At 40.5% G+C, this 27,253-nt stretch overlaps 1 protein-coding gene across 1 annotated transcript in view; it reads right to left on the bottom strand.

Moving 5' to 3' along the window:
- KAT2B (lysine acetyltransferase 2B) overlaps positions 1–27,253 on the bottom strand; it is a 91,375-nt gene that overhangs the window by 30,761 nt on the left and 33,361 nt on the right. The window contains 5 exon segments of the mRNA XM_087430605.1: positions 1,058–1,164; positions 5,666–5,857; positions 12,225–12,406; positions 13,730–13,822; positions 17,774–17,919. Of these exon segments, the coding sequence (XP_087286731.1) occupies positions 1,058–1,164; positions 5,666–5,857; positions 12,225–12,406; positions 13,730–13,822; positions 17,774–17,919 (720 nt within the window).

The raw sequence follows: 27,253 nt of genomic DNA, 5'->3' as shown, positions 1-27,253 counted from the left end.
TTCTCAAATATATTGTGCTGAGTGAAAGAAGCCAGACTCAAAAGCCAGGTACTATGATTCCATTTATATGATGTTCTAGAAAAGGCAAAACTATAGGAACAAAAAACAAATCAGTGGTTGCCAGGGCTGGGGGTATGGCGATGAATAGACTACAAAGGGATACAAAGGAATTTTCTGGAGTGATGCAACTGTTGTATATGTTGATAGTAGTGGTGGTTACACAACTGTATGTGTTTGTCAGAACTCACAGAACCATATACTAAAAAGGATGACTTTTACTGTACGTAAAATTTTTTTTGGAAAAAATAGCAAGAATGAACTTACCTTTGCTGGCGGTGATACTCATGAGCCTCCATATTACACACTGAGCTAGAGCCCTACTAAAAACTCTGACATCAAAATTCTGCATTCTGTCTTTCTCCAGGGCACATATAAATTACCATCTGGCATCTCTTACCAAACTTCTCCGGGTCTTCCTAGTGTCAAAGGCAGGAATTCAGATCCTCTCTCTGACATCAGTGTTATTCTTCCTTCCTCACAAAATGCCAGTTAATGCCACTGGTGACTCAGGCAATGGCAAGGATGCCCTGGCCCCACTGGGAAGTACTTCACATCCTGAGACTCAAGACTGCTCTCTTCCACTCACATCCTACCATTACCCATGATAACGACTTGATGCACAGAACAGACATCATAGATTAAGAAACCAGACTGAGACTAGATGCTTGGGCATATCTGGCCATTGACCGAGATGGCTCTTTAAAAAGAGCAAGCATTGGACTCCAGAGCTGAGCTGCCTGTTATCTTACACTTCCCATAAAACTGTAATGTGCAAGCCAAGTAAATCCAACAGTAGGCACAATCGTTGTTCTTTTAACTGTTTGATTTGCACCCGCTCTCCTCATTGATAGAGATGCAGATGCAAGATTTGCCAACGTGTTTACCTTTTTTGCTGGCTCTGGTCTTCAATTTCTCGATGAAACACACAAATAAATGCAGAGTGAGCTGCAACTAACATTTTCTGGTTGTTCTCTGATTCATGCAAAAAGAAATTTACCTGTTTGGATTCCTAGCTGGCTGCTTCTGGAAGAGGCTGAGAGAAAATCCTGATCCCAGATGGGAGAGTTTTGACTATAAACTTCTTCTTCTAACATAGACAGAAACCTAGACACAAGAAAAAAAGCAAAAGTAGGCTCAAACACTGATGTATAACTAGAGGGACAAAAGCCCTGACCATCTATGGCAATCACCTGGACATCAGCATCTCAGCTCCAACTCAGACATATGCTAGTGGATTATGACTCAAAGGATGATGTAGTTGGGCAGCCCTGGTATATTCAAATACAGAAATGCATTTCTACAAATTTATTCTCTTTTGCCTCTGCAGAGATTAACACAACATAGACACAGATTATCACATCAGTGGCAATGCATCCCAGAGCAAGATTTCAGTCCTCCATGTAGCTGTCAATGTTACTGTCATTACCATCACAAAAGTTGCTAATATTTATGGTGTGCTTGCTATGTGCCTGCACTGTTCTAAGAACTGCTGACTGAATCCTCACATCAACCTAATGAGTTACATATTTTATTTTTATTTATCACACATATATAGCTTTTACTATAATAGACATTGGTGTAGGTGGTTGATGTATATCTTCATAATAACCCTATGAGATAGGATCCATTATTATACCAATTTTACAGATGAAAAAACTTAAGACACAGAGAGGTTAAATAACTGGTACAAATTTCCACAACTAGTAAATTGCAGGGCCAAGATTAGAACCAGTGATTAATTACTATACTTCCTGTCATATTATAAACCAAATAGATCTCAAGTTTGGGGGTCCATAGAAATCACCCGATACCCTAACCCCACCTAGGCTTACTGAATCAGTCTATGAGAATGGGCCCGGGGTAACCCAATTTTGATAAGTCCCTTAGATGATTCTTATGTACAAGAAAATTGAAGAACTATGATTAAATACCAACACAAATCTATACTTCTGGTACTAGAATATCTTCCTGCAAGCTTCTTTTTAAGGCACATTAATTCTAGTGGAGGGGTATAGAATAACAGCTAAGAGCTTGGGCTCCAGAATCCATTTGCCAAGCTCACCACTTATTATTTGTGTGGCTTTGGAACAAATTCTTAACTTTCCTCTTCCTCAGTTTCTTCTTTTACAAGAAACTGTTCCTGCATAAGGTGGTAGTGAGGAATAAGCTAATGTGATGCTTAAAATGGTGCCTTACCCCTAGTAAGTGCTCCATTCATTCATTCGACAAATACTGATTGAATGCCTACCTTGTGCCAGGCACTGTGTTAGGTGCCGGAAGGACAGAGTGAACAAAACAACCACCTTGCCCTCATGAAGTAATGATGCAATAAAGGATAGCTATGATAAGTCCGCTAGCCCTTCTCTGAAATTTTGAAACCCAAAAGCCCTTAAAGAAAGATTTTCCATAACCCATTTGACAACAAAATCTGACCTGAACATACATAAGGCTATTTATTGTCTTTATAATTACAAATGTATTTGATTTGGGGGAATTGCTCCCACACCCAGAGCTATGGTATATAGCACATGTGTAATATTACGCTTATACAATTTTTTAAATTTTGAATTGTGAAACATATCTAGTACCAAGGTTTTGCATAAGTGATCAAGGATCTGTATCACCATCATCCTCACTATTACTGAAAGTACCACTATTCTTCTCATTTATCAAATCCTGCAAGATTTTAGGTGGTTTCAGTGGAGGGAGAGCTTGGTTTTTTGGAAGTGAAAACAGGTGGGAAAAGGTCCTGGAGGTCTTCTGACTTGCTGCTCATAGTCAGAAGATTTAAGAACAAGGTACTATTTGAGTGTATACTTACCCGCACTCGATAGTTAATTCATGGTTTATAGAAATGGCATGAGTCACTTCTTCTTGCTAAAAAGCCATCAACTTATGTTTTAAAACACTTTCGTATGTTTCTCACCAAACACAGAAAGACTGACAGCAACAGGAGGTAAAACCTCCACAATCACATTCTGATCGTGCTGATGAGAGAGGTTTGTGATGCATTTCCCCTCTTCCTAAGCAGACCCTGCCTGACCCTTACACAGCCCTCAAGATTTCCCCAACTGCCCTTCATCATGGAAGTAAAACTTCCTTTTCTAGGCTCCTTCTTTATCAGTAATTATATGATCAGAACACTCTTCACAAAGCCCTGCAGAGACTCACCAAAGAATGCCATTAATAATTTAGGAAAAGAATTACTTGTGTGTGTGTGTGTGTGTGTATTACATATGCTTATACATATATACAGTTATTTCATTATAATAAAGAACAGTCTCATATAACGACATGAGAAAGTGCTTGTTTATATATATAGGATACAAAATTGCATGTTGAATAAAAGAACACAATACATGGAGAAAAACAGAAATATCTAAAAACACTAAAGGCAGTTCAGAGTGGCAGGGCTATGGGTGGTCTTTTGCTTCTTTGTTCTCTCTCAACCGTATTTTCATCGACATGTGCATTTATAACTTTTAGAATGAAATATAGATACTAAACCTTTTTAAAAACAACCTTGTAAGTAGGTGGATGAAGGAGAAGGCACAAGTTAAAGCCAAGTGGAAGAAAGGACAACACACGAAGAGCAGGCAGACAAGGATGTAAGCCACGAAAACGCATCTGAGCATCACGGCGACCTCACCAGGTGGTGTGAGGCGGGCTGCAGCTCTCCCGTTGAGACAGCGCCCAAGACTCAAACAGCACCTCAGGCCTCGGCAGATGTGATTCTGCTGCCAAATCTGTTAAGTATAAATCCCTAAGAGCCTCAAATGTTGTCATAGTCAATGAAAAGGGACTTAACAGGAGAAGTGGGTGGTAGTTTTACCCTACCATTAGTAATACAGTAGAAAAGAAAGCAGCATTGATTCTTCAGCTCAACAGCATAAGCATGCCAGAACTACGGGTTGAAGGAACAAAACACACTATAATTAGCAAATATCTGCAAGCAGTAAAATGAATTTGCTATGGAAAAAAATTGTTACTATGCAAGGTAATTAAAATTTCTCTTTTAGCACCATAAAAGGTGTGTGTGTATGAGGGAGGAGGGTCCTCTTTGTCCCCTGGCTTAGAGACAGAATGACAACTATAATCTGGAAACATAGAATGCTGCTTATGTGGCAAATGTAATAGAGAAATAAGTGAGAAAATTGCTTTAGTCTCTAAGGAAAAGAGCTTAGACCAGTTAAAAGGCAGCTACTGAAATAATGAGCCTGCCTGGAGTTCACAACCCATTTAGGAGCAACACTCAAACTGCAGTTTAAGTGCTTCTGAATCTTCTTCCCTGGAATACCAAAATGTTCACGTCACACCTCAGTCTCATGTGCTGACTGCCTTAAGAAAATACTGAAAATCAGGACGCTAGGATTTATGTGCCAATATTGGGTGTTTAGCTAAAGCTCATTAGAATTATCCATGACATCCTCTACCTAAGGTTTAAGATTTGTGTTAAACTGCAAAGAAATTTTCTGTCAATTTCTTTCAGAAAAGAATTTTTGTTGTTGTTTTGGACCAAACTTATTTTTAAAAATTAAAATTATCTTTCCTGAGACACAAATTGGGTAATCCAGTAATAGTAATAAGAATAAAAATCTAGTTTCTCAAAACAGGTTTTCATCAATCTTTGGTCAAAGAATATAACACCTGCTCTCTTAAACTCTATTCTCTATATCAGCAGTTCTCAACGGCATGGGGAAGGAAGGTTCTGTCACACCTAGACAGCCTTTTCAAATTTTAACGTCTACCTCCCTCACCAAGCGCTCCTCTAGGCAGCATGCCTACTACAAAATGAACTGTCTCATTCAAGTCTTGCTGTCATTGCTCCATGGTAAGTCATCAACTGCATCCTCAGCCCCTCTTACCAGCAGCCAGCCTCTTAGGTTAAATTTTTGGTTCTTGGCATTGAAAATGCACTTCCAAGGCCAATGGTGCAGCCCTGCAACTTCCTATTTCTTTGATACATTTCCTTCATTTGAAAAATATTTAAATGGTTATGTGTTGGCGGTCTGGCAGGTGCAAGCAGCAAAGTGCACAAGAATATGTATATTCCACAAGAAACTGAGTATAGAGGTACAAAGATCATTCTGAAGGAGGCCTCCCTCTCTATTCCTGTCCAGCCCAGTTCTTGGGGTCGAGCGTACAAGAGTGAGGGGGCAGGCCTACTACAGCTGAGGCAGGAGGGATTCACCAGTCTTAGAAAAGGTTGGAGATCTAGGATGGAAAACACCAGCCACTTGAGTTCTCTTGTCCCACTTCTGGGTAGATGGAAACTGCTTCTACACACTCTCCCCCATCCTCCTCTGGCTTCCTGGCAGCTGAAGACACAAAACAAAGCACTACCCCATTCTGTGAGACTCAGAGACAATGACCCCGGTGCGATGAGGTGGTGCTAAGGGAGCCATGAGTGCAGTCAACACAAAGTCAAGCTAACAATAGATGGCTTGGAAAATACCCAAGAAAACTCCCAAAGGGAGCTGAGAAGGAGGCAGTCCCTTCTCCCTCCTCTATCATTCCTGATCTTGTTACTGATGCTGGCTTTGGCATGGATCTATTAACCTCAAGCCTTGGCATCAAACAAAGACCCTCAGGAGCGCTCCCTTACTTTGGGAAATGGGTGAGGATTAGAGTTCGTTTCTCGAGTGGTAGTTTGTCTTTTTCCTGTCTTGCTTGTTCCAGGAGTTGTCGCCTCATAACGGTGAAGACGGAGCGAAGCAGTGTTCTCCCAAACACCTTGGTGGTTTCATACCGAGGTAGACTGTCACAGAACTGTGGCACGTTGCAATAACACAGCCACCTGCAACAAGAGGAGACAAGCACCATCAATATCCCTTAAACCCCCAGATCATCTGGAACATCTAATTACGGTTACTCTCATACTATTAACCACAGCAGAAGAAACTGGGTCTGCAATGACAAGCAACAGTATCCCTACCAGCTAGCACAACTTGAGAATTAGATTAGCTCACCCTTACACAACCACTTGGGTCCAATTCTAGTAAAATCATTCCATTCTGCGGCATCAGGCCATGAGTCCTGCAGTCAGAAAGCCCTGGGATCAGATTCCTGCTTTGCCACTTAACTGGCTGCAGGACAATGGAAATTTAATTATGTTCTTAAGTCTACATTTCCCCACCTGCAAAATGGGGGCAACAACAAGACCTACTTCATTGGATTGTTATAAGCATTATATGAGATACTGCGTGGACAGGGCATAGTGCGATTCGAGTTTCTGGCACATAAACAGTAGTTTAAAGAAAAGGAGAAATTAAAAGGGCAGCTGAGGAAGTCCCTTTTGCGAAAGAATCAGATTTCCACCATCTAGTCCTCTGAGTAAAATCTAAGGTTTCTTTAAAATGCCTACGCAGCACTCACATACCCCCGAAGCTTTGGTGGGAAGATAAAGATCTTCAAGACTGTTCAAAACTCAGTCAAAACGCAGGAAGTAATAAGCTTCCACCATCTGTCGCTTAGGTACGTTTCTCAATGACTCACACTCAAAGTCAAAAATGTGCTTTGGCATTGCACGAGGTTGGAAGAGTGCCCAGGCCCAGAGGGAAACCAGGGGATTTCTTGAGATCTGACCACAGCTCTGGGGCACGCTGCCTATGTAGGGCATATAATTGAGAAAGCTCTTCCAGCCAAGAGAACCTAGAAAATGAAAGTCTATTCAAAATCAACCCGTTTTCTTTCTGGTCTCCCAGAGATGCAAGGTCTGAAATTCCCAGGCTCCGACAACACGAATTTACAGTGGGGTCACAGAGGGCGGCACCAGACCAGGGAAGCGTCAGAGGCTTCAGTGCACAGATCCTTATTCCTTGGGAGCAGATCCAAAATCATCCTCTTCCAGGACACGAGTGCTTTCCAAAAATAAAACCTCTCCTCCCTGTGTGCCTTCCTCGTCTCCTTTAAGGCGGGGAAAGTGCTCTCATGTGCCCATACTGCTAGAGGAAGCTCCTGAGGAACTTTCAACCCCTTAATAAACAGTGGAATAATGCTAATTTACTCATGCTTATTTTTTTTTTTTTTTTTTTTTTTTTTGCTGAGGAAGACTCGTCCTGAGCTAACATCTGTTGCTAACCTTCTTCTCCCTTTGCTGGAAGAAGATTAGCCCTGAGCTAACATGCGTGCCAGTCTTCCTCTATTTTGCACGTAGGTCGCCGCTATAGCATGGCTGACCAGTGATAGATGTCTGTGCCTGGGATCCGAACCCGCGAACCCGGGCCGCCAAAGCGGAGTGCGCCAAACTTAACTACTACCCACAGGCCGGCCCCTTATTGACTTATTTTTTATCTTTTTTTGTATTACTGCATATATCCCCTCTGTGTGTGGTGGTGGTGGTGCTATTTCATCTTTTGGGAAGTAAACCTTCATTAGTGTTAGTTCATCTGCCTAGATTCAAAATTAACCTGAAAACCCTGCTACTATTTCTATTCTTCTCTCAACTTTTCTGTCCTAATAATTTACACCCAAATGCCATTTTATGATTACAGTACCCAAACGGGCATCTTAAGTGCTGTGTTGTATCTTGTCAAGTCAGAAACAGTGATCTTGGTAGCAGAAAAAGCTAGGTAGTGCATTTATTTTGTAATTCATAAGGCACTTCATATAGAAATTCATCATCATCAAGGCCAGTCTTTACTGGATGTTAGTCTGCGGCTACTTAATGAAGTTAAAAGAATATGTGGAGCCGAAGGGAGGCCAGCTCCTAAGTGACTAATTATTAATATTTTTAATTATAGTAAGGTTTTATTCACAGTAGTAGTCTTTTAGTATTTATAGAGACTATAACACCTCCCCAAATAACAGAAGGTGTCATTACAAAGACGGAATAGTGAAATTGTTTTGTGGAATGAAACACTGTGAAGTTTATTTTGCATTAACTTAAAATGAACATAAGTTCATGCAAAAATTTTCTTTGTTGTTTATGACAGCAAATTTTTACTTCTTTCTTCTAATGAAGTTTCTTTTTTTAAATTAATTACTTATTTTTCCCAAGTAATTATGAAATTACAAATGTAAGAGTTAAATAGTCACAAACCTTAATAATCAGTTCTATTTCATGAGACTTAGGCTATCACAAGACAATTTGTAAGTCTTAATATTAAAAATATGTCCTGGGCCTGGCCCGGTGGTGTAGCAGTTAAGTTAGCATGCTCCGCTTCGCGGCCCGGGGTTCACGGGTTCAGATCCCCAGCGCAGATCAATGCACTGCTGTCAAGCCATGCTGTGGCGGCATCCCATATAGAGGAAGATGAGCACGGATGTTAGCCCAGGGCCAGTCTTCCTCAGCAAAAAGAGGAAGATTGGCAACGGATGTTAGCTCAGGGTTAATTTTCCTCACAAAAAAAAATGTCCAATCTTTTGCAATGGAAGATTTAAGGATTTAAGGATTTAGACCAGTATTGTCTATGATGATGGGAATATTCTATTTTCTGTGCTGATATAGTAGCCACCAGCCACATGTAACTACTGAACACTTGAAATGTGGCTAGTACAACTGACAAGCTTAATTTGTAATGTTATTTAATTTTAATCAATTTAAAATTTATTCTTAAATGGAAACAGTGTGAAATATTTTTCCACTAAATACAATGTTATTGTTTTGATAGGACTCCATTTAGCTTTAACTATTTAAAATTTAGGGACTGAATTGAGATGTGCCATAAGTATAAAATACACACTGGATTTGGATGACTTACTACAATAAAAAGAACGTAAAAATACATCATTAATAATTTTTCATATTGATTCCACAGTGAAATGATAATATTTTTATATATTAGGTCAAATAAAACATTATAAATGTCCTGTGTCTATTTACTTTTTTAAATGTAGCTACTATTAGAGTCCAGACTAGAAGATGGGTCTCCTGTCCCCTAGTTCACTGTTCTTTCCAGGCTTCCTGAAAAATATCGTCCTAGACCCATGCCTAATTATGAATGCTCAGTAAGCACGGTCACAGGCTATACTTCATAGAACAATGGTTACATAAAACTGTTTCACCAAAATCAACTTAGTTTTATCTAACTTGCCCTGTGTTCTTACAAAACATCTTCCCATTACAAGGGTGACCTCTAACTTTCAGAAGTTCTGCATGACTCAGAATCTAAGACTAATTATTTGCCACTTTCCTTTAGCAGATTCTGTTGGTCAGATGTATTTTAAGAAGTCATATTCTTCTCACACTTTATTTTCAAGTTATTTCTCTGTGGAATTATATTAGGGCACCATCACGAAATTCAAGGAACTTTAAAAAATTTGTCCAGATTTTTTTTCTAAAATCACAGTGACTTCTGGGGGACATATATAATGTATACTTAATATATACTTACATTAATTATTAAGTACATATGTTAACATTAATATGTTTTCAATATATAAAATATTTACATTTTCCTTTACTCAACAGAGACTATAAGTAATTTAAGCAGTTCTACTGTTCAATCTGTGTTTAATTTTTTTTGGGTAAATTTTCACAGGTTAGCTCTGTAATGAACACAATGATTTTCTGAGTCCAGTCTTTTCCACAGAGAATGCTATTTCACCCCATTTTCATGCTGATGTGTGCCCTAGAAGTTTTCGGCCCCTTTGTTCTAATTGCTACAACTGCTGTAAATTATATGCTGAACCGGTATTACAGGTCCTGAGGTTCACTTACATATCAAGATATAAGCCTAGTGGTGCCTGCAGCCTGTAATATTACCCATCTTTGAGAAGATTAGTATCAGCGAGACACCATGTTGTAGTGTTGTGTGGTTTTTATAAACTCCAAAGTGCTCATGACAGTGAGGTTTTACTCTGAAACAATGATTGATTCTCATCATTTTCAAGGTTGTTTCTCTCTACTTCCCTTTCTTTGTCAACATGGTGTCATGAGGGGAAGGCGGGGGAGGTGAGTGTTGTCTACCTTCATTTCCTTATTTATTATTAACAGAGGCTCTTGGTCTCTGTTCCACCTAGAAATCAGCAGGTTTCAGAACTCATCGGGGCGTATTCATTTCAGTCTCTCAGCCGGTTTCTCTCCACCATTGTCAGACACCCCTCTTCCACCTGCAGCTGCTGCCTCAGGATGCTGAGCCAGAAAGAACTCTGCTGCTATCTTTCTATTCCCTGTTATCTTAATTTCTAAACGGATATTCAAGTAATTACACTCTCGTTCCATTGTACATGCTCTAGCTTAAGAGTCCTACGTTGGCAGTGACTGAGTTTTAGAGAACGTGTGTGGGAGGAAAACGATGACTAGCATCTTCCCCAGCGCTTGTTCTGTGTGCCAGACACTACGCACAAACCACCTCATGGAACACTCACAACACTCATGAGACTTGGACAGAGGCAAAAACTGAAGGTCAAGGAGGTGAGGCGACTGGTCTAAAGTGCACAGAACTAGGGAGGGATAGAGCCATGATTCAAACGCATCGCCCTTACCAAAGCTCAATTTCTATTTTTATTACTCCTTAAGTATTTGTAAGTGCTACCCATTTCTCGGTAATTCCCAAGTGCTACATGGTATTTTTATTCTGTTTTCTAAAATATAGTAATACCTCTCACGCTGCTTCACATTTAATTCTTCTCCTTGATGAAACAATTTTTCCTCTGCTAAGACTGGCAAATACTTTAAGGGGTTTGGTTCTGACAAATATTCAGCTTCGTCAATTGTTCACAGATGGGGCAAAAAGATATATATTTTTGAGAGATTTATTATCTCAACTCATTATAAACAACAATTACAATAATATAGGAACTACTGTTAATGTAAAACTCTGACATGAAGGTGTAGAAATGAAAATACAATTTAAAAAATGGATTTTGAAGAATTCTGCATTTCTATATAAGTTGATTATTAAGGGAAAATACTTTATCTCAAATTGTGTATATTGTAAAATGGGGGAGGAGACGGAAAGGGGCTATTTCTCATGAAATCAGGTCAGTGATCAGAGAGGAAAGCTTATCTTAAACTATACCCATTCCTATACGTCATCTGCTGTTACAGAAAATAACCTGGGTACAACTGGTCTTTATAGCCTATCAACAAAACACTGCCTACTTTAAATCAGGATATTATATACATATATTAAAGCTCCGTAATGCCCCCTGAAACAAGCTTGATGTGCCTATCAAATATAAATGTGGAAAAGTTATAAAAAAGGTGAATAGAATGGATAATCCAAGTTGCTCTCTTACTTAAATGAAGATAAATGTAGGTCATTCTATTTTGTATGGCCCATGTTTAAGATTTTTAAAGTTAATTCCATTATTCTGCAGTTCATAAGCAATAAAAGTAAAGTCCCACTTTAGAAAAAAATATATCTGCAATCTAATAATATCTGCAGAGTTCGATGTCCACCAATAGGGAAATGGTTAAGTAAATTACGGTACAACAACTCAATGGGCTATAATGTAACCAGTAAAATGTTTGATATGATGTTAAGTAGGGAGACAAAAAGGATGCAAATTCTGTATTTTCTTTCATTCTAACTAATGCAAAATATTTATTTGAAGAAGCCAAGACCTTATAGAAGGTCTTATGTATAACGATATTAGTTCCATCATGGTGCTGGGACTAGGGTAACCTTTCCTTCTTTAAAAAAATTCTTTAACATTACTATATTCATGGTCATTGCATTTTTTTTTAATGAGTGAGGTCTCTATATAATAATTACAAAGGCATAGTATAGTTATCTAGATCAGCAATCCTTAACAGAGCTATAACGCAAGCTACATATGTAATTTAAAATTTTCCTGTAGTCACATTTAAAAGGTAAAAAGAAACAGGTGAAATTAACTTGAATATATTTTTTATCATTTCAACATGTAATCAATATAAAAACTATTAATGAAATATTTCACATTCTTTTTTTTTGTACAGTCTTAGAAATCTGAATTCATACTAGCTACATTTCAAGTGCTCAAAAGCCACATGTGGCTAGCAACTACTGTATTGGATAGTACAGGTCTAGATAGTTTGGATCCTTCACCCCCAAAACATCATAATATTAACGAAAAGTAGAAGTCTGGGGAGTTAAATTATAGAGACTTTCTCTCTGAATTGATGGAGTCACAATGATAACTGGGCAACCCTCTGCTTCCAGAGACAAGTAGCAATTTTATGTCTGCAACTGTGCTCTAGGGGACCAAAGGGAAAGAACGGGTCATCTGATTACCTTGTGTAGTTCTCTTTGTATCCAGAAATATCGTCATTGGGAGATCGCAGTCGTCGTTGAGATGGTGCCTCCAGATGCCAATAGTTGATGCGGTTTAAGAACATCTTTGCCAACTCAACTATTGTTTGCTGTTCTTTGGATGGCAGGTGACTAAACTTGTACTGTACAAAGTTATTCACACCCTTAAAAGGAGGAAAAGCGATTTATTCATGCAGCTACGTGATCACACTAATTCTGAACACCCACACCGTCAGCACCATTGTTGGTTTTTAGCAAAAGAACAGACATTTCTCTATTCACAAAAATCTCTTCCTTGTCCCTATTTGAAAACAAGAATGCCCAGAGGGAATCATGCCTTAGATCACAATGGATGAAAAGTGACAAGACAGAGAGGCTGTGAGTTGCAATTCTATGCCTGCTGCAATCCTGAAGCATTAAAGAGACAAATCAAAATCATGGACTGAAAAGGTCAAAACCCCTTAAACAATAAAATATGACTATTTTGCAGAATAATTCTTGCTGTAGTATCAACACAGTAGGTCATGTATAATGAAGTTCTTGGATAAATATTATGTTTTTACATTACCAAAATTTTAATCAAAAGGCAGCTGGCGTGCCTTCCATTGAACTTAAACCATTAGAATTTAAACTCTTTACTATCACTCTATCAATTCAGCAAGTTTACCAAAAAGAAAAAATTTCTTATTCAAAATTATGAGCTTTTAAAAGAAATCTGTGAATTAATTTAATCTTTCTGCAGAACACTCTCATCTAATCTAATTTCAAATAATAGAACAATGAATTCTTATTTAACAGGGTTTGGAGACAAACTAAAATTTCTTCTACTGAAAACTGACTGATAAAAATACATTTATTTGTATTTGTAAAGACTCTGATATCATGTCTTCCGTAATCATTCTCATCAAGAAATTTAGTCAAGAGTATCAGAGATTTATTTAGCCAAACAATGATAAGCTAAAAAGTGATGCTGATGAGAGATACTGACAACACCTACCAGAAAAAGTCTATATGTGTCAACAGATTCCCGTGTAAATTGGTTTCTTTCCAGGAATCATAATGTAGCAGGAAGTCAATTTCTGGATACAAAATCTCATTTCTTTTTTGTGTTTTTTTGCTTGACTTACAATGTTTTTCACATTGCTACTGAATTCCCTCACCTCAATAGGCTTTTTCAGACAGTGCCAAACAAAAGGACAAAGACTTTATTTTAAAACATCAACACCAAGAAAAAGCACATTTCATGTGTTCTTACGAACTACATGCTCTACTTAATTTTTTTCTTCCTCAAACACACAGTGAATTCTGAATATACAGCAACCCTAAAAGACAAAACAGCTAAATCACTTATTAAACTAAGTATTCACTTCTGATCTGAAACAATTTCTACAAACTTGTGACCATCTCTAAGCCAGGGATGGAGGAAGGAAGGAAGATTAGAAGGTTTGTTCAGCCTTAAAGCAATAACAAAGGGCTTCTCTTTTTACCTGTTCAATACTAGGCTTTTCAAATGGGGGTTTCTTCTCCAAAGAGCCTTCAACCACAGGTTTTCCTCTTTGTAAAATAGACTTTCTCAAGAGCTACAAAGAAATCATTAAAAGAAAAAAAAATCAATCATTGTCTCTCTCTCTCTCTCTCTTTCTCTCTCTCTCACACACACACACACAGCCTTTGAAGAGAAGTCACCATATTCTATTTATCTCTACTACATGTAAATAAATCCTTAAATCAATAAAATGGGTGACTACCAGGTAACCCAAGTTTGCCTTCATACCCATGACCAGAGCTCTGAGAACTAGACACCTTTCTGCTCTGGGCAGCCTGGAGCACCCAGAGTGGCTACCAGACACCTCTATGCAACTCACTTTCCCTTCTCCCTCCTGTTTCTGGCTTCCACTGACCCAGAGGCTTAGTATGCATCATGCACACTTTGCACATGCCCATCTAGGCCACTGCAGGTGTGCTGATGCTCTGGAGGGTCTTATTTAAACCCCTAAAAGGCCGAGGTCCATTCTGCACAAATGAGGCCGGGCAGAGGGACTGTCTGTAGCAGCTGTAAGTCATATGCATAATCAAGGGCCCAGGCTCTTTGGGAAGGAATTCTGCAGGGCTCTCAATTGGCAACTTTCACTGTTACGGTCTTTTTTCATTTCCTCTCCATCTGCAGAATGCAGGCCAAGTGTTCTGGCATCTCAATGCCCACAAAACAAAACACTGCTCTTAATCCCTGCCACTGGAATTTAAAGCCCTCAAAGAGCAAATATGAGAGAGAAAAGTGAACACAGAGCCACTAATCCAGACAATTTGAAAATAAATCTGACATTGAAATTCTTTACCTTCAACATTTGCTTGGATCTTCTTTACATGTGGGCCAGTTATGATACACGACCACGTATTTATTTAAGTTACATCTTCCCTCCTTTCTCCACTTATTGCCTCTTCAATAGAAACAAAATATGGCATCCATCCTCCGAGGAGTTAATGGAAATGGAAGAACCCCCAAGACTGAAGATCGTCATGTGTCCCCACTGGGCTGCGTCTTACAAGGGCCTCAATTCCCTCTAGGTGCGCCACATACATTATTAACACGTGGCGTTGGCTGACCTTTCAATGTATTACGCCCATCTTTACAAAAATAAATGCTGAAGTCACCGTATGCATTTCTAAGGATATATAAAGATTGATCATAAAATTTAAATACAAATAATTCTGGCTGCCTACTTTTTTTGCCCAGTTAAAATTAGACCATTTGGCAACTGGACCCATTGGGGGTTTCAATTTGGACATAAACTGCTGGACTGGGGAGATGTTGAATCTCAGTTTCTTCATCTACAAAAGGATGGAGCTGGGATAAGAGGGCATATAAAAAACTTTTAATAACAGCAGCAAGCATTTGCATCCTTACCTTTGCCAGGCACTCTTTATAGTTCTTTATACGTATTACCTCATTTAATACTCAACAACCTTTTGAGGTAGGTAATGTTATTGTCTGTATCGTACAGAGAAGGAAATCCGGGGGGGGTCACATTTAGTAAGGATTTAAACTCATATAACCGGGCTCCAGGGTCACATTAACAGGATAAAATGAGCTTTAGGAAACAGCTTTTCATTGAGTTTATTTTCAACATCTAAGACTGAAGTTTTTTAAATGCTACTAAAGTGTATAATATATTTTAATTTAATTATTGACACATGAGACACAGGAACTGCCTTTCAAAAGCTAAGGAAAGGATGATTTATAACCCACTTGCCCAAGGAATAATTTTGACGGGGAGGGAGTGGGGAGAAGGCTGAATATTTTGGATTTTGTTCCCACAAGGAAATATATTAGCACTGTTAAAGATGAGGAAGGTAAGAAACAGAGAGAGAAAATGTACCTCAAAGCAGAGCAATGCTTTCTGGCCTGTTTGGTTGGTTATAAACAGAATCAAGAGGAGGCTGACAGGATGGAAACCTTGACACCACCTTCACATCCAACAGGGTGGTGGGGGACTGCCAGGGAACTTAGTTCCCAGACAAATAATAGCTGCAGTCATGCAGACGTTGTTTTTCTTCAGCTAAGATCTTTTTCCAGAGAAGATCTAAACAGTATGAACCAGCCAGGGTTCAATTGAGATGACTCAGGCCTCACAGCCATGTCAACAAGTTGTCACCTGGAGTAGCCTAGTGCCTGCTAACGGTTGTTCGTAATTCAGTCGTTCGTTCTCTCTCTCTTTCTCTCTCTCTCTCCTCACTCCTCTCTCTCCTCACTCCTCTCTCTCTTTCTCCCCCCCACCATTAACCTTTTTAGAGTTAATATCCTCACATGACCCCGAAATTTAAAAATATAATTCTCCCTCCCAGTCCTGTCTCCTACATACCCAGAACCCCCATTAGTACAATAAAAGACAAAAGTTAATAAAAGAGGAGAAGAGAAAATTATGTAGCAAATAAATTCAGACCAAAAAAAAAAAAAATCTATAGGAATTGGGCGCAAAATTTGCACTGAGATTCCTATTAGCCAAAGCAAAAGAGGAAACTCAATGGAAAAGCTGATCCGCCCTCGTCATGTAAAACAGAGGCAAACTTTTCCTGGCTGTAAGCTCTGAGCTTTCTGTTTTGAGTTTGTTTTTTGTGTTTGTTTTTAAAGATCCTTCTAAGGGTTACACAATACATCATCAATAGCGCCCTCAAGTAGCAGGTCTATTTATTTTTTTGTGTGTATGAGGAAAATCAGCCCTCAGCTAACATCTGCCAATCCTCCTCTTTTTGCTGAGGAAGACTGGCCCTGGGCTAACATCCGTGCCCATCTTCCTCTACTTTATATGGGACGCCGCCACAGCATGGCTTGCCAAGCCGTGCATCGGTGCGCGCCTGGGATCCGAACCGGTGAACCCCGGGCCGCTGCAGCGGAGCACGTGCACTTAACCGCTTGAGCCACCAGGCCGGCCCCAGCAAGTTTATTTTTTTGTAAAATTATTCCTTCAGTCAGCCTCCTTTATGAATCTATTTTTGGCAACCTGAAGTTTTCTATCGGTTCCACCACCAGTTTCCCTCTCACATCTGTCAGTCCTGACTGCAATCAGAAGCTCGGGGAGACGTGTATCCATGGAAAGGGAATGGATACGACCCAAACGGAGCTGAGGAGAGCCAGAAAGAGGCAGCTATGGGAAGCAGTAACAACAATCAGTGCCTGGTGTCAATGAGGCACAGAGAGCAGCAGCAAGATGGCAAGACAAACCTGGAAATTCCTGATCCCTCCCCCTGAAGCCTAAGACTCAAGGCCTTAGCGCCACCCCTTCAACCAATTCCCCTCCCACCTCCCTTTGCTCATTGGGCTCCACCACGCTGGCCTCCTAGCTGTTCCCACATCACACTGAGCTCACTCAGTGCACAGCCTAGATGCCTGTTCTTTCCACTGTCTGGAAGGCTCTTCCCCCAGCCCTTTTCAGGGATGGCTCCTCTCCTCGCACTCGGGTTTCTGCTCAACTGTCATCTCTTCAGAGAGGCCTTTCCTACCTGCCCTTCCTTATGATCCTGTCCCCTACCCACCACCATCCCTGCCATTCTGATTCCACTTACCCTACTTAGTTCTCTTCACAGCACTTATCACCACCTGCAAATATATTATTTACTCGTTGATTGTCCGCCTCTTCTACTGAATCGTAAACTCCACGAGGGCAAGGACTTTGTTTTGCCCACTAATCTAAGCCTCATGCCTACATGAGTGCCATGCACAGAGCAGGTGTGCAATAAGTATTTGCTGGATGAATGAATGGTTGGGTGGATGGAAAGACATCTATTAGCGTAAGCAAATAAAGATATTAAACTTTGCACACAAGTATGAAGGCTCTCAAGGAGAGTGATGTGTTCAACATTATGGTGGATCATTTTAGAGAATCCTTCATGAAGAAACGCATGCTTCAGCAAACCCTGAGGGCCAAACATATCATGAGCTGAGAGCCTTCCCACCCACGACCTGGTGTACAGAAACTGAGCACATTTGAACAAGGAGAGAAAGAAGAAAAGCCTTTAAAATGTTAAAATCTCACCTTGAATAGGTAGAAATAAACTTGTTTGGTATCTGCATCTTCTTCCTTGTGGACACAGGTAAAGAGATATTCCACATCCAACACTATTCCCAAGAGTCTGTTCATTTCCTCCTCTGACACATTCTCCAGATGGGAAACATGGGCAGCTTAAGACAAAGATCGAAGGAACATATGAGAGAGGTTAGTTGGAAACCGCAAACATTCTTAATTTTCTAATGGAAGGTTCTCTCTCATCAACCTTCCGGAACACCAATCCGGAATTTATAATGGACTGCATTATAAATAGAGGAAATTTCTGAACCCCTATAAGATCTAAGTCTTCTCACAAAATTGACTTATAATTAAGAGACTGCTACCTCGTTGAGCCTTAGTCTCCCCATCCAACACCAAAAATGGGCCAGCAACTAATGTATTCTAATAAAATATAGTTTAAAATCTGGAACTTATTAGCACTAAGTCTGGTCATGTTAGTGTTAAATTCTTATATGTTTCCACTTAAGCAAACTCTCCACCATGCCAAGAGGGTTATGTGGTCCTAGATGTGGATCTAGAATTTGTGGGTCTGTGGTTCAAGAGAGCACAAAACCAAGCTCCCTAAAGGTTTAGTTCTAAGTCCTGTGAATAGCTCAATTGGCCAAGAGTACAACAATTAGGGTAAAGACTAAATGAAGCTCTTTCCCTCAGCCTTTCTGACGGAGATACACTGAAACCTCACTGTCTCTGCAGCAAATACCAAGGACTACTGGAGCTTGAGATTCAACGTCCTCCATGATCAAGCCCCCAAATCCACTTTTCCTACCTTTGTCTATCGTCTTACTCTAGTTAAGTGACCTATCCATTGACCTCCTCCTCTCCCATGCCCCTGTCCTCTCTTCTACCCAAATCCAGTCCATTTCTCAAGGCTATTGCATTTAATTCTCAAAGAATCCCATGAAGTAGGTATTAGCTACCCCATTTTACAGTTGAGGAAACTGAGGCTCAGAGAGATTGAATGCTGTTTCATCTGATGTCACTCAGGCCAACAAGGCAGAGTCATGGTCTGAAAGTGAAGAATGTTTGACCCAAATTCTAAAGCACCCACAAACATATTATTTTGATGATGAGCTGATTCACTTCAAGTCCTTCCTCACTTAAAAGGGCTCTCTAGGTAGGCCATGCAATAACTACCCACTAGCCCAAGAGCTCCCCTGGGCTGGGACCATGCATCTCATTTCCGTATCCCTAGCACTTATCACTATGCTTGCTGCATAATGGGTGCCAGCACTTCAAGAATGATCCTTTTAGCTGTAGCTCTTGGTGTGCTGGCTTAAAAATACTTGGACACAGAAGTGCTGGAGGTGGTCTTTAAAGAAAGACTACAATATGTAGAAGAGCGATTGGCTTTTCCTTGCCTTTTTGAAGGGAGATAGAATGAAAGATTACTGAGGAATACTTGCTAAGGTGTCGGGCAGGGGTCAGTCTGCCCCAGAGACCACGCTGCTCTTGTCTTTAAGTCATGAAGCTCCATCAGGAGCCTGGGGTAGAGAATGCTACTGGTACCCTACCCATTTCTCCTTCCCTTGCCACTTCAGGGCACACCTCCTGGCTTTCAACTTCCAGTAGCTCCATTTCCCTACCTAAGGCCTTCTGCAGTCACTATAATCTGCTCTGCCACCAACATGTGCCTCAAGAGCAGCCTTTAAGCAAAGACTAAAGAAGTCAGCATGTAAATACCCCAGTTCCCTAACCCCTCAGGTGGCATAACTCTAAGGTAAGTGTTCTGCACTGGTTCCCACATCTTCCCCCACAGAATGAAGCACCAGTTGCCCACAGTGGGAGCTGGCTAGTAACTCACCCTTCATTGGTCACCTTTTCCTCCTTGTCTCACTTTTCCACTCCACTACCTTCATCCCAAATAAACTACTTGCATTCAAATCCTTGTCTTGAAGTTTGCTTCTGAGATATCTGATCAAAAGCAAACTAAGATATCTGGATCAAAAGCATTTTCAGAGGGTGAATACCAAGAGGGTAGGCCTTCCAAATGGCCACGCATAAGCCATATTAAATGGGTTAAAATTAGAGGGGCAGAGGTACCCACCTTTCACTTCTTTCTAATGCAGAAAAGTAATGGAAAGGCAGAGTGATGGGCCCAAGGTCGTGGGCCATTGGTGATGAGTGTGCATGTACACACACCTACAAGTGCATGCGTGTGCACCCCTATAGACCCTTTTCAAAAGGTAAGAGGGGAGGAAGGAAATCTGGTGATCAGTCTGCCTTAGGCATTGTGGAATAAATCTAGTGGATACATCTAAACTTGACAACACTAAAACTGTATTATTACATTATCAAATAGAAAAGGAGTAACTGACTGAACTATTTTCAAGAACATAACTTACATCATAAAAAAATTACAAATACATGTGTCTGTGTGTAAACACAAAAATTAATATTCAGATCTATTACTTTCTCCTTGGCTACACAATATATGGCTTCATCACTTTCTAAAAGATGCCCGAAATCAGCCTTCCTTTCAAGCAGAATGTTTGCCAGGTCATCTTTTTTTCTGAAGACTGCAAAATTTTCCTCGAGGTCAGCCTGAAGCCTTTGGGAGACAGGCCTCATTCTGGAGACAACTAGGTCAAAATTTTTATGTCAGTTATTTACAGAAACAATTTTATTTAAGACTATTTTTACTTTGTAATGTTTTAACCTCTTTCCAGTGATGAGCTATGAAAGCAATCCACCCACAATATAATATAGATTCCTTTAGATTCTCCATTATATGAAACAGTCTAAGGTGCTAACATAGAGTGGGTTTAACTCATGGAAGTACATGCCATGATTTATTTCTTAAACCAATGGTTCACTTTCTTTAAACCACAAAACACTTTACCCAAATGAATTCTTAATCAGAATTAGAAAGAGCAGCTCTAGTTGAAACAGAGGCAGAATCTCCTATTTTCAGAAGGGTGGTGACGTATCCCTTCCCCTTGTTGGGGCTCCACAGTTTGAAAACCACTGTTTGGAACCATCTTCTAGCATATTCTGAAGAGTAGACTAGATAAAAATTAAAATGCTTAAGAAGTAAGACCTGAGGAGGTTCATTTCCTTCTAATTCATTTCTGCCCATAATGAAATCCATGATCTCTCCTGAAAACTCTGTGTGTAACTCGAAGTACAAAAGGACTGAGGAGCTGGAGATGGAGGGAAATGTCAATGAAGCAGCACATTTCCCAGAAGGCAGGAAGAGAGAGGCTCTTCTGGACAAATGGAGGTAACTTTTACAGCAGAAGAGGGCATAGCTCTTCCTTTAAGAATGAAGAAAAGGTAGGTCTGGGGTAGAAGGGGGTATACTGAGGCAGAAGGATGATTTTGTAGGAAAAAGCGTTAAGCTTCGTAGAATGAATGACGGAGTGCGGGAAGATCAGATGAAAGTAGAGGGAGTGGACCATCTGCTTGAGGAGGGAAAAGAGAAGGTACAGGCAAGTTGCTGTGAAAGAGAAGCTTCCTTGTAATAAGAAAGCTAGACAAGGACAGTTATGACTACACTATAAATACTAGTCGTCTGGACCCGCCATGTTCTCAGACTCTCCCACTAGGGGCCCCTTTTGACCAAAACTTCTTTTCCGTCTCTGAGCAACTAGCGCTCAGCTCTTCCCTCTCACTAAATCCACCTCACCAGCTAACCCTTCCTCGGGCTAAAATGTTCCCCACACCCCACCTCACAGCCTCCCCATCCCAGCAACAAGGCTGCACCACCATCACAGCAAACTTGACTATAGGATTAAAATCCTCATGGCCCTCCTCAAAATGGCGAATCCCTCTTGCCAGCCCTGTTTCTGCCAATGAGCCCATCATTCATTCCTTCATGGTTCTTCACCTCCCGCCAGATTCAGCTGAGCTTCCTCACTTTCTCTCAGAGTTATAAGTTTCCCCCATTCCTACCTTTGTGGTCATTGTGATCTCAAGCCCAAAGTACCAAAATAGCAGCCCCCAGACTGTTCTCTCTGCTCCCAGGATAGTCTTCCTAAAACACCACTTTCCTCAAACAACCCCATCTCTACCAAAACCAAAGACTGCTCCTGACTCTTGGGGCTGTTGACCAGAATTAGATAGGACTTACTCAGGAGCCCACAATCAACCCCAACCCATGCCAACACCCAGGTGCACTTCACTCTAACTGTAAAGCTAAACTATTTACTATACTGATAATCAACTCATATTTAACCAAAAAGGGTCACTCAATATTGAAAGAAACCCCTCTGTTAATCTTTTCTAAAGAAGCCTTTTTGAGGCAAATGGATTCCCTTCGATTACCTAAAAATATGTTTTCTTAAAGAGATGTGCCTCTGTTATTTACAAGTCTGGAAGCTTATTATTAAAAACTGAACTAAAATAAAAATCTGTAAACTACAATGCACAAATCTATAGCAATTAATCTCTCACAGAACTCATAATAACACTGAGTCATTGTTATTTAAAGCTCTGTTATTTAAAGTTCCCTAATTCCCACCCCCCCATAAAGTCTGCATCAATGTACACTATATCAGTAGTGGGAGAGAATACCCTCTTCCCCCACTCTTGCCTACAGTGAAGAATCATTCTCAATAGTTCAATCAATCTTTCAAAAAATTAATCAGGGTCACCCACCGTTCTGATTTGCACTCACTGGAATGCCCTTGGAGTTGTTTATTTTTCATGTTACGGGCCATTTGCATTTGTTGAATAGGACAGCCTATTCATGTCCTCCGCCTACTTTTTTAGGATGTTGGTCTTCTTCTTCTTGCCTTGAAAGAGCTTTATGTTTGTCATATTCACTGCAAATGCTCCTGGATATCGTTGGGGGTTTTTGGTTGGTTGGTTGGTTGGTTTGGTTTGGTTGTATAGAAATTTTAAATTTTTTAGGAAGTCAAATCTACGTTTAGCATTTCTTTACGGTCTTCCTTGCAAAAGTCTTTCCCACATAACCCAAAGATGACAAAATGTATTTTCTTCCAGCTCTTTAACAGGATTGTTTTTAAAATTTAAAACATCTCTCTAGGGCTGGCCCCGTGGCTTGGTGGTTAAGTGAGCGCGCTCCACTGCTGGCGACCCGGGTTTGGATCCCGGGCTCGCACCGGCGCGCTGCTTCTCCGGCCATGCTGAGGCCGCGTCCCACATACAGCAACTAGAAGGATGTGCAGCTGTGACACACAACTATCTACTGGGGCTTTGGGGGAAAAAAATAAATAAATAAAATCTTTAAAAAAAAAAATAAATAAAAAATAAAACATCTCTCTACCAAAATGTCAACATCATACAAGACCAAAAAAGGGCCGGCCCCATGGTGTAGCTGTTAAGTGAGCGCGCTCCGCTGCTGGCGGCCCGGGGTTCAGATCCCAGGCGAGCACCGACGCACCGCTTGTCAAGCCATGCTGTGGCGGCATCCCATATAAAGTTGAGGAACATGGGCACAGATGTTAGCCCAGGGCCAGTCCTCCCCAGCAAAAAGAGGAGGATTGGCATGGATGTTAGCTCAGGGCTGATCTTCCTCACACACACACAAAAAAAAGACCAAAAAAAAAGGCTGAGGAACTGTTCCAGATGAAAGGAGGATAAAGAGACTTGCTGTGATATTGTGACTTATAATAAGAAATATATATTTGGTCTTCTTCCCCTTTCCTGGCACAGTGCTCCTCTGGAATTTCTTAGGTAACAAGAGCAATAAAGGTGAAAGGAGTGTTTTTTGTTATTCATAATAAGTCCCTTTCAACCACACCTGAGTTTAGGTTAATAAGGTGACTTTTGGAAAGCCTCTAAGGATGGGGGCTGGTTGCCAGGGAAACCCAATAAGTAATTAGAGGGTTGGAATTTTCAGTCCCACCTCCTCTACCTAAGGGAGGAGAGAGGGTCTAGAGATTGAGCTAATCACTAATAGCCAATGATTTAATCAATCATGCTTACGTAATGAAGCCTCTGTAAAAACACTAACTGAAGGAGTTCAGAGAGCTTCTGGGTTGGTGACCATATAGAAGCGCTGGAAGGGCGACACGCTTGGAGAGGGCATAGCAGCTCCGTGCTCTTTCCCCCATACCCTGCCACATGCATCTCTTCCATCTGGCTGTTCCTGAGTTGCATCCTTTTATAATAAACAAGTCATCTAGTAAGTAAAATGTTTTCCTGAGGTCCGTGGGAACCTCCAATTTATAGCTGGTCAGTCAGAAGCACAGGTAATAAATCAGACTTGCGATTGGCATCTGAAGTGGAGGGAAGGAGGAGGACTGAGCCTTTAACCCGTGGAGTCTGCACTAACTACAGGCAGTTAATGTCAGAATTGAGTTAAATTGTAGGCCACCCTGTCGGTGTCCACTGCAGAGCTGGAGAATTGCTTGGTGTGGAAAAACCCACACACATTTGGTGTCAGCAGTATTCTGGAAATGTTGACTGTGAGTAGAGTAGACAAACTGTTTTCCTTTCACATGACAGCTAAATACATATGTGATGCTACACTGGATGCTTAACAAGAGGAAAATATGCTATAAAGGACATTTTTGGGCTAAGTGATACAACTGGAATACAAACAGTAGATTGGATAAAAATATTACATTAATGTTAAAATGTATTGAAGTTGGTAACTGAACTGAGGTTATGTAAAAGAATATGCTTATTTTTAGAAAATATATACTTAAGTATTTAGGGGCAAAAGGCTATGATGTATGTGCAACTTATTCTCATATGGTCCAGGAAAAAAAAGTATACAAACACACACACACACACACACACACACACACATATGAATCTGTCTGTCTGTATATATATGAGAGCAATCACAAAGCAGATACGGCAAAATGTTACCAATAGGTAAATCTGGGCAAAAGATAGATGGGAAGTTCTTCGTTACTATTCGCATGACTTTTCTGTAAGTTTGAAATTATTTCCAAATAAAAAGTTTTTAATAAATCTTTCCTCCACCTGGAATTTGATAATCAAATGCAATGGACCCTGCTTTCATTTCAAATAGTCTCCTAGGAGCCTGGTACAAAGCATTGATATAATTATCCAAGAACGGCCAACGCCTGACTTGTGGGAAAAGCTCACCCCTCCTGGTCGCCCACAGCTTCCTCTAATGTCCATTGTGTGTGGAGGGCAGAGGGAAGCTGAGGGAAGGTGTGAGTCAGGACAGGGGGAGGGTCTGCTGTCTTTACATCTCTCCAGGAGGGTGTACCCTGGCACCTCTCAGTGCTGTGTCAGACTTGCAAATACCCAGGGTGCCACAGCGCAACCCGCCAAATGCCTGCTGCCAAGAATCATGGTGCAGCTGTTGCCTGGCTGGGAACAGGAAGTGCACTGTCACCATGTGCTGTGACCCTCGCTAAGCCCTGGCTCCATGTATCACTGGCCTGAACTTCTCTTGAGGACAGTCTGCCAGTCCTCACATGCCCCGCAGTGGGAACAGGCAGCAGCTGGGCAGGCAGCTAACATGTCTCTGCTCCTTTGGACTGGAAAGAAAGCAAATGGCTCAGCATCCGGAGGATTTGTAAGCTGTTCAAATACATTTTTTGTTCATGGGAATTTGAGGTCAAGGCTAGAAGAGGTAAAACGAATTCCCTCACTGAAACCTTTTGAATTGACTATGTGCAAAAGGCTTCTAATTTAAAAGTGGTTTCATCTTTTGTAATCTCAGATCTGGAATGGAGAAAAGGAAAAGCTTAAGATTAAGAGCCCGTCAGATGAGTTCAGTCCAATAGAAACAGAATGCGAGCCACATAGGTACACTTAAATATTCTAGTAGACACTTTAAAAGAGGTAAAAAAAAGTGAAATTAATTTTAATAATACATTTTATTTAACATAACATATACCAGATTATTCATTTCAACATGTACACAATACAAAAAATTATTAATATTTTACATTCTTTTATCATACTAAGTCTTCAAAACCAGTGTGCCTGTTACACTTGCAGCACACTTCAATTCAAGCTGGCCACATTTCAAGTGCTCAGTAGCCACATGTGGCTAGTGCCTACTGTGTTGGACAGAGCAAGCACAAATTATAAACTTTGAAAGCTCCCCTGCAAATAAATGCAACCAGCCATCTTTTGAGTATTACTGAATTCAATGAATATTTACCAATAAAGGAATAAACCCAATTATGCCCAAGGAACTAAATATATTAGGAACTAGAGAAAAAGTCAGTCCTTAATCTCAGTCTAGAACAGAAAACCAACAAGGGTACAGAAAATTATAGTTATACAACAAGGAACATTGCAATAGAGCTCCAAAAAGGCTTTTATTCTCTCTACCGAGTTCTAGAGGTGAGCAGGGTTCCTCTGGCAGAAAATGAAGAAAAGACATTGCAGGTGGTGTGAGCCTCTGTACCTAAGGTGGGAGAGTGTGTGAAGGACCTTCAGAGAACATGGAACAGCCTCGTGGCCAAAAGGCAACACAGGCGCTTGGGAGAAAGGCTAGATGGTGGAGGCCTGACTGATCCCGCAGCTCAGCTCAAGTCAGGCTGCATTTTGAGAAATGGGAAGTTCAGAGGGTTAAGCAGGAGAATGTGATGAGATTAGATCACTACTTTCCTGGGAAGCCATACGCAAGAATGGAGAGGGACTCCAGGTGCTGGTGCAGATACAACCAAACAAAAGACAATAAGCCCGAATTCGGGCAGTGCTAGAGGGAGGCACATGGAGAGAAAATCACCAGGACTTCATGACCAAAGGAAGGTGGGGAAAATAACTTCAGTCAAGTAAGCAGGAAAAATATTACCAGGTTCATCCCCTTAACCTCTACTGTACCAGACTCACAGCTCCAGACAACTCTGAAAGTTGTGTGTAAAAGGCAGCATCAGAAAAACAGAGGACACCCAGCCAAGAGGAATATGCTGACTTGACTCAAGTGGCTGTGCCAGTGTGCTGGCTGGGCCCCATATTTATGTCACTTGGCATCTGCACAGTACATGTGTAAATGGGAACAGGTGGGTGATTAAGTGTTAGAGGTCTACGTAAATGTGGTAAGGCCAGAGAAAATGAGTCAGCTCAGATGACTGCCTATGATTTAAATGTTTGAAAAAAGTCCATGAGAAAAATACCGTAGTCCCTTCACACTTCATACTATTCAAGAAACAAACTCTGGTATAATTGTTAATGCTAGCTTTTTACTTTCCTTGGAAAGTTTTTATTATAATTAAGCAGGTAAGCAGAGGTAACCAGAGTAATAAAGAATTGCCACTATTGTAACGTTTAAATATATATATGTGTGTGTGTACATATAATATATATACTAAATATACATATATCAGAAAAAGCCGATGGCATTGAAAAATAACCAAAAACTTTCTACATAACTGCAAAAAACTCTCACTAATCAAATCTAATAATCAGCATGTTCTGGCACAGTTCAGAAAAATGGACTGCAAAATGACAACAAAAATTCCAATTGTGTTTTGATAACAATAGTGTGTTTCCTCCTTTCCTGGTCATAGAAGCAGGTTTCTATTTAAACAAACAGTCCCCACATAA

Source organism: Ceratotherium simum, chromosome 5 (genome assembly GCF_057802395.1).
Source record: "Ceratotherium simum simum isolate JZ-2026a chromosome 5, ASM5780239v1, whole genome shotgun sequence".
NCBI classification, from domain to species: domain Eukaryota; kingdom Metazoa; phylum Chordata; class Mammalia; order Perissodactyla; family Rhinocerotidae; genus Ceratotherium; species Ceratotherium simum.
This window is presented reverse-complemented; position numbering and strand designations above follow the sequence as displayed.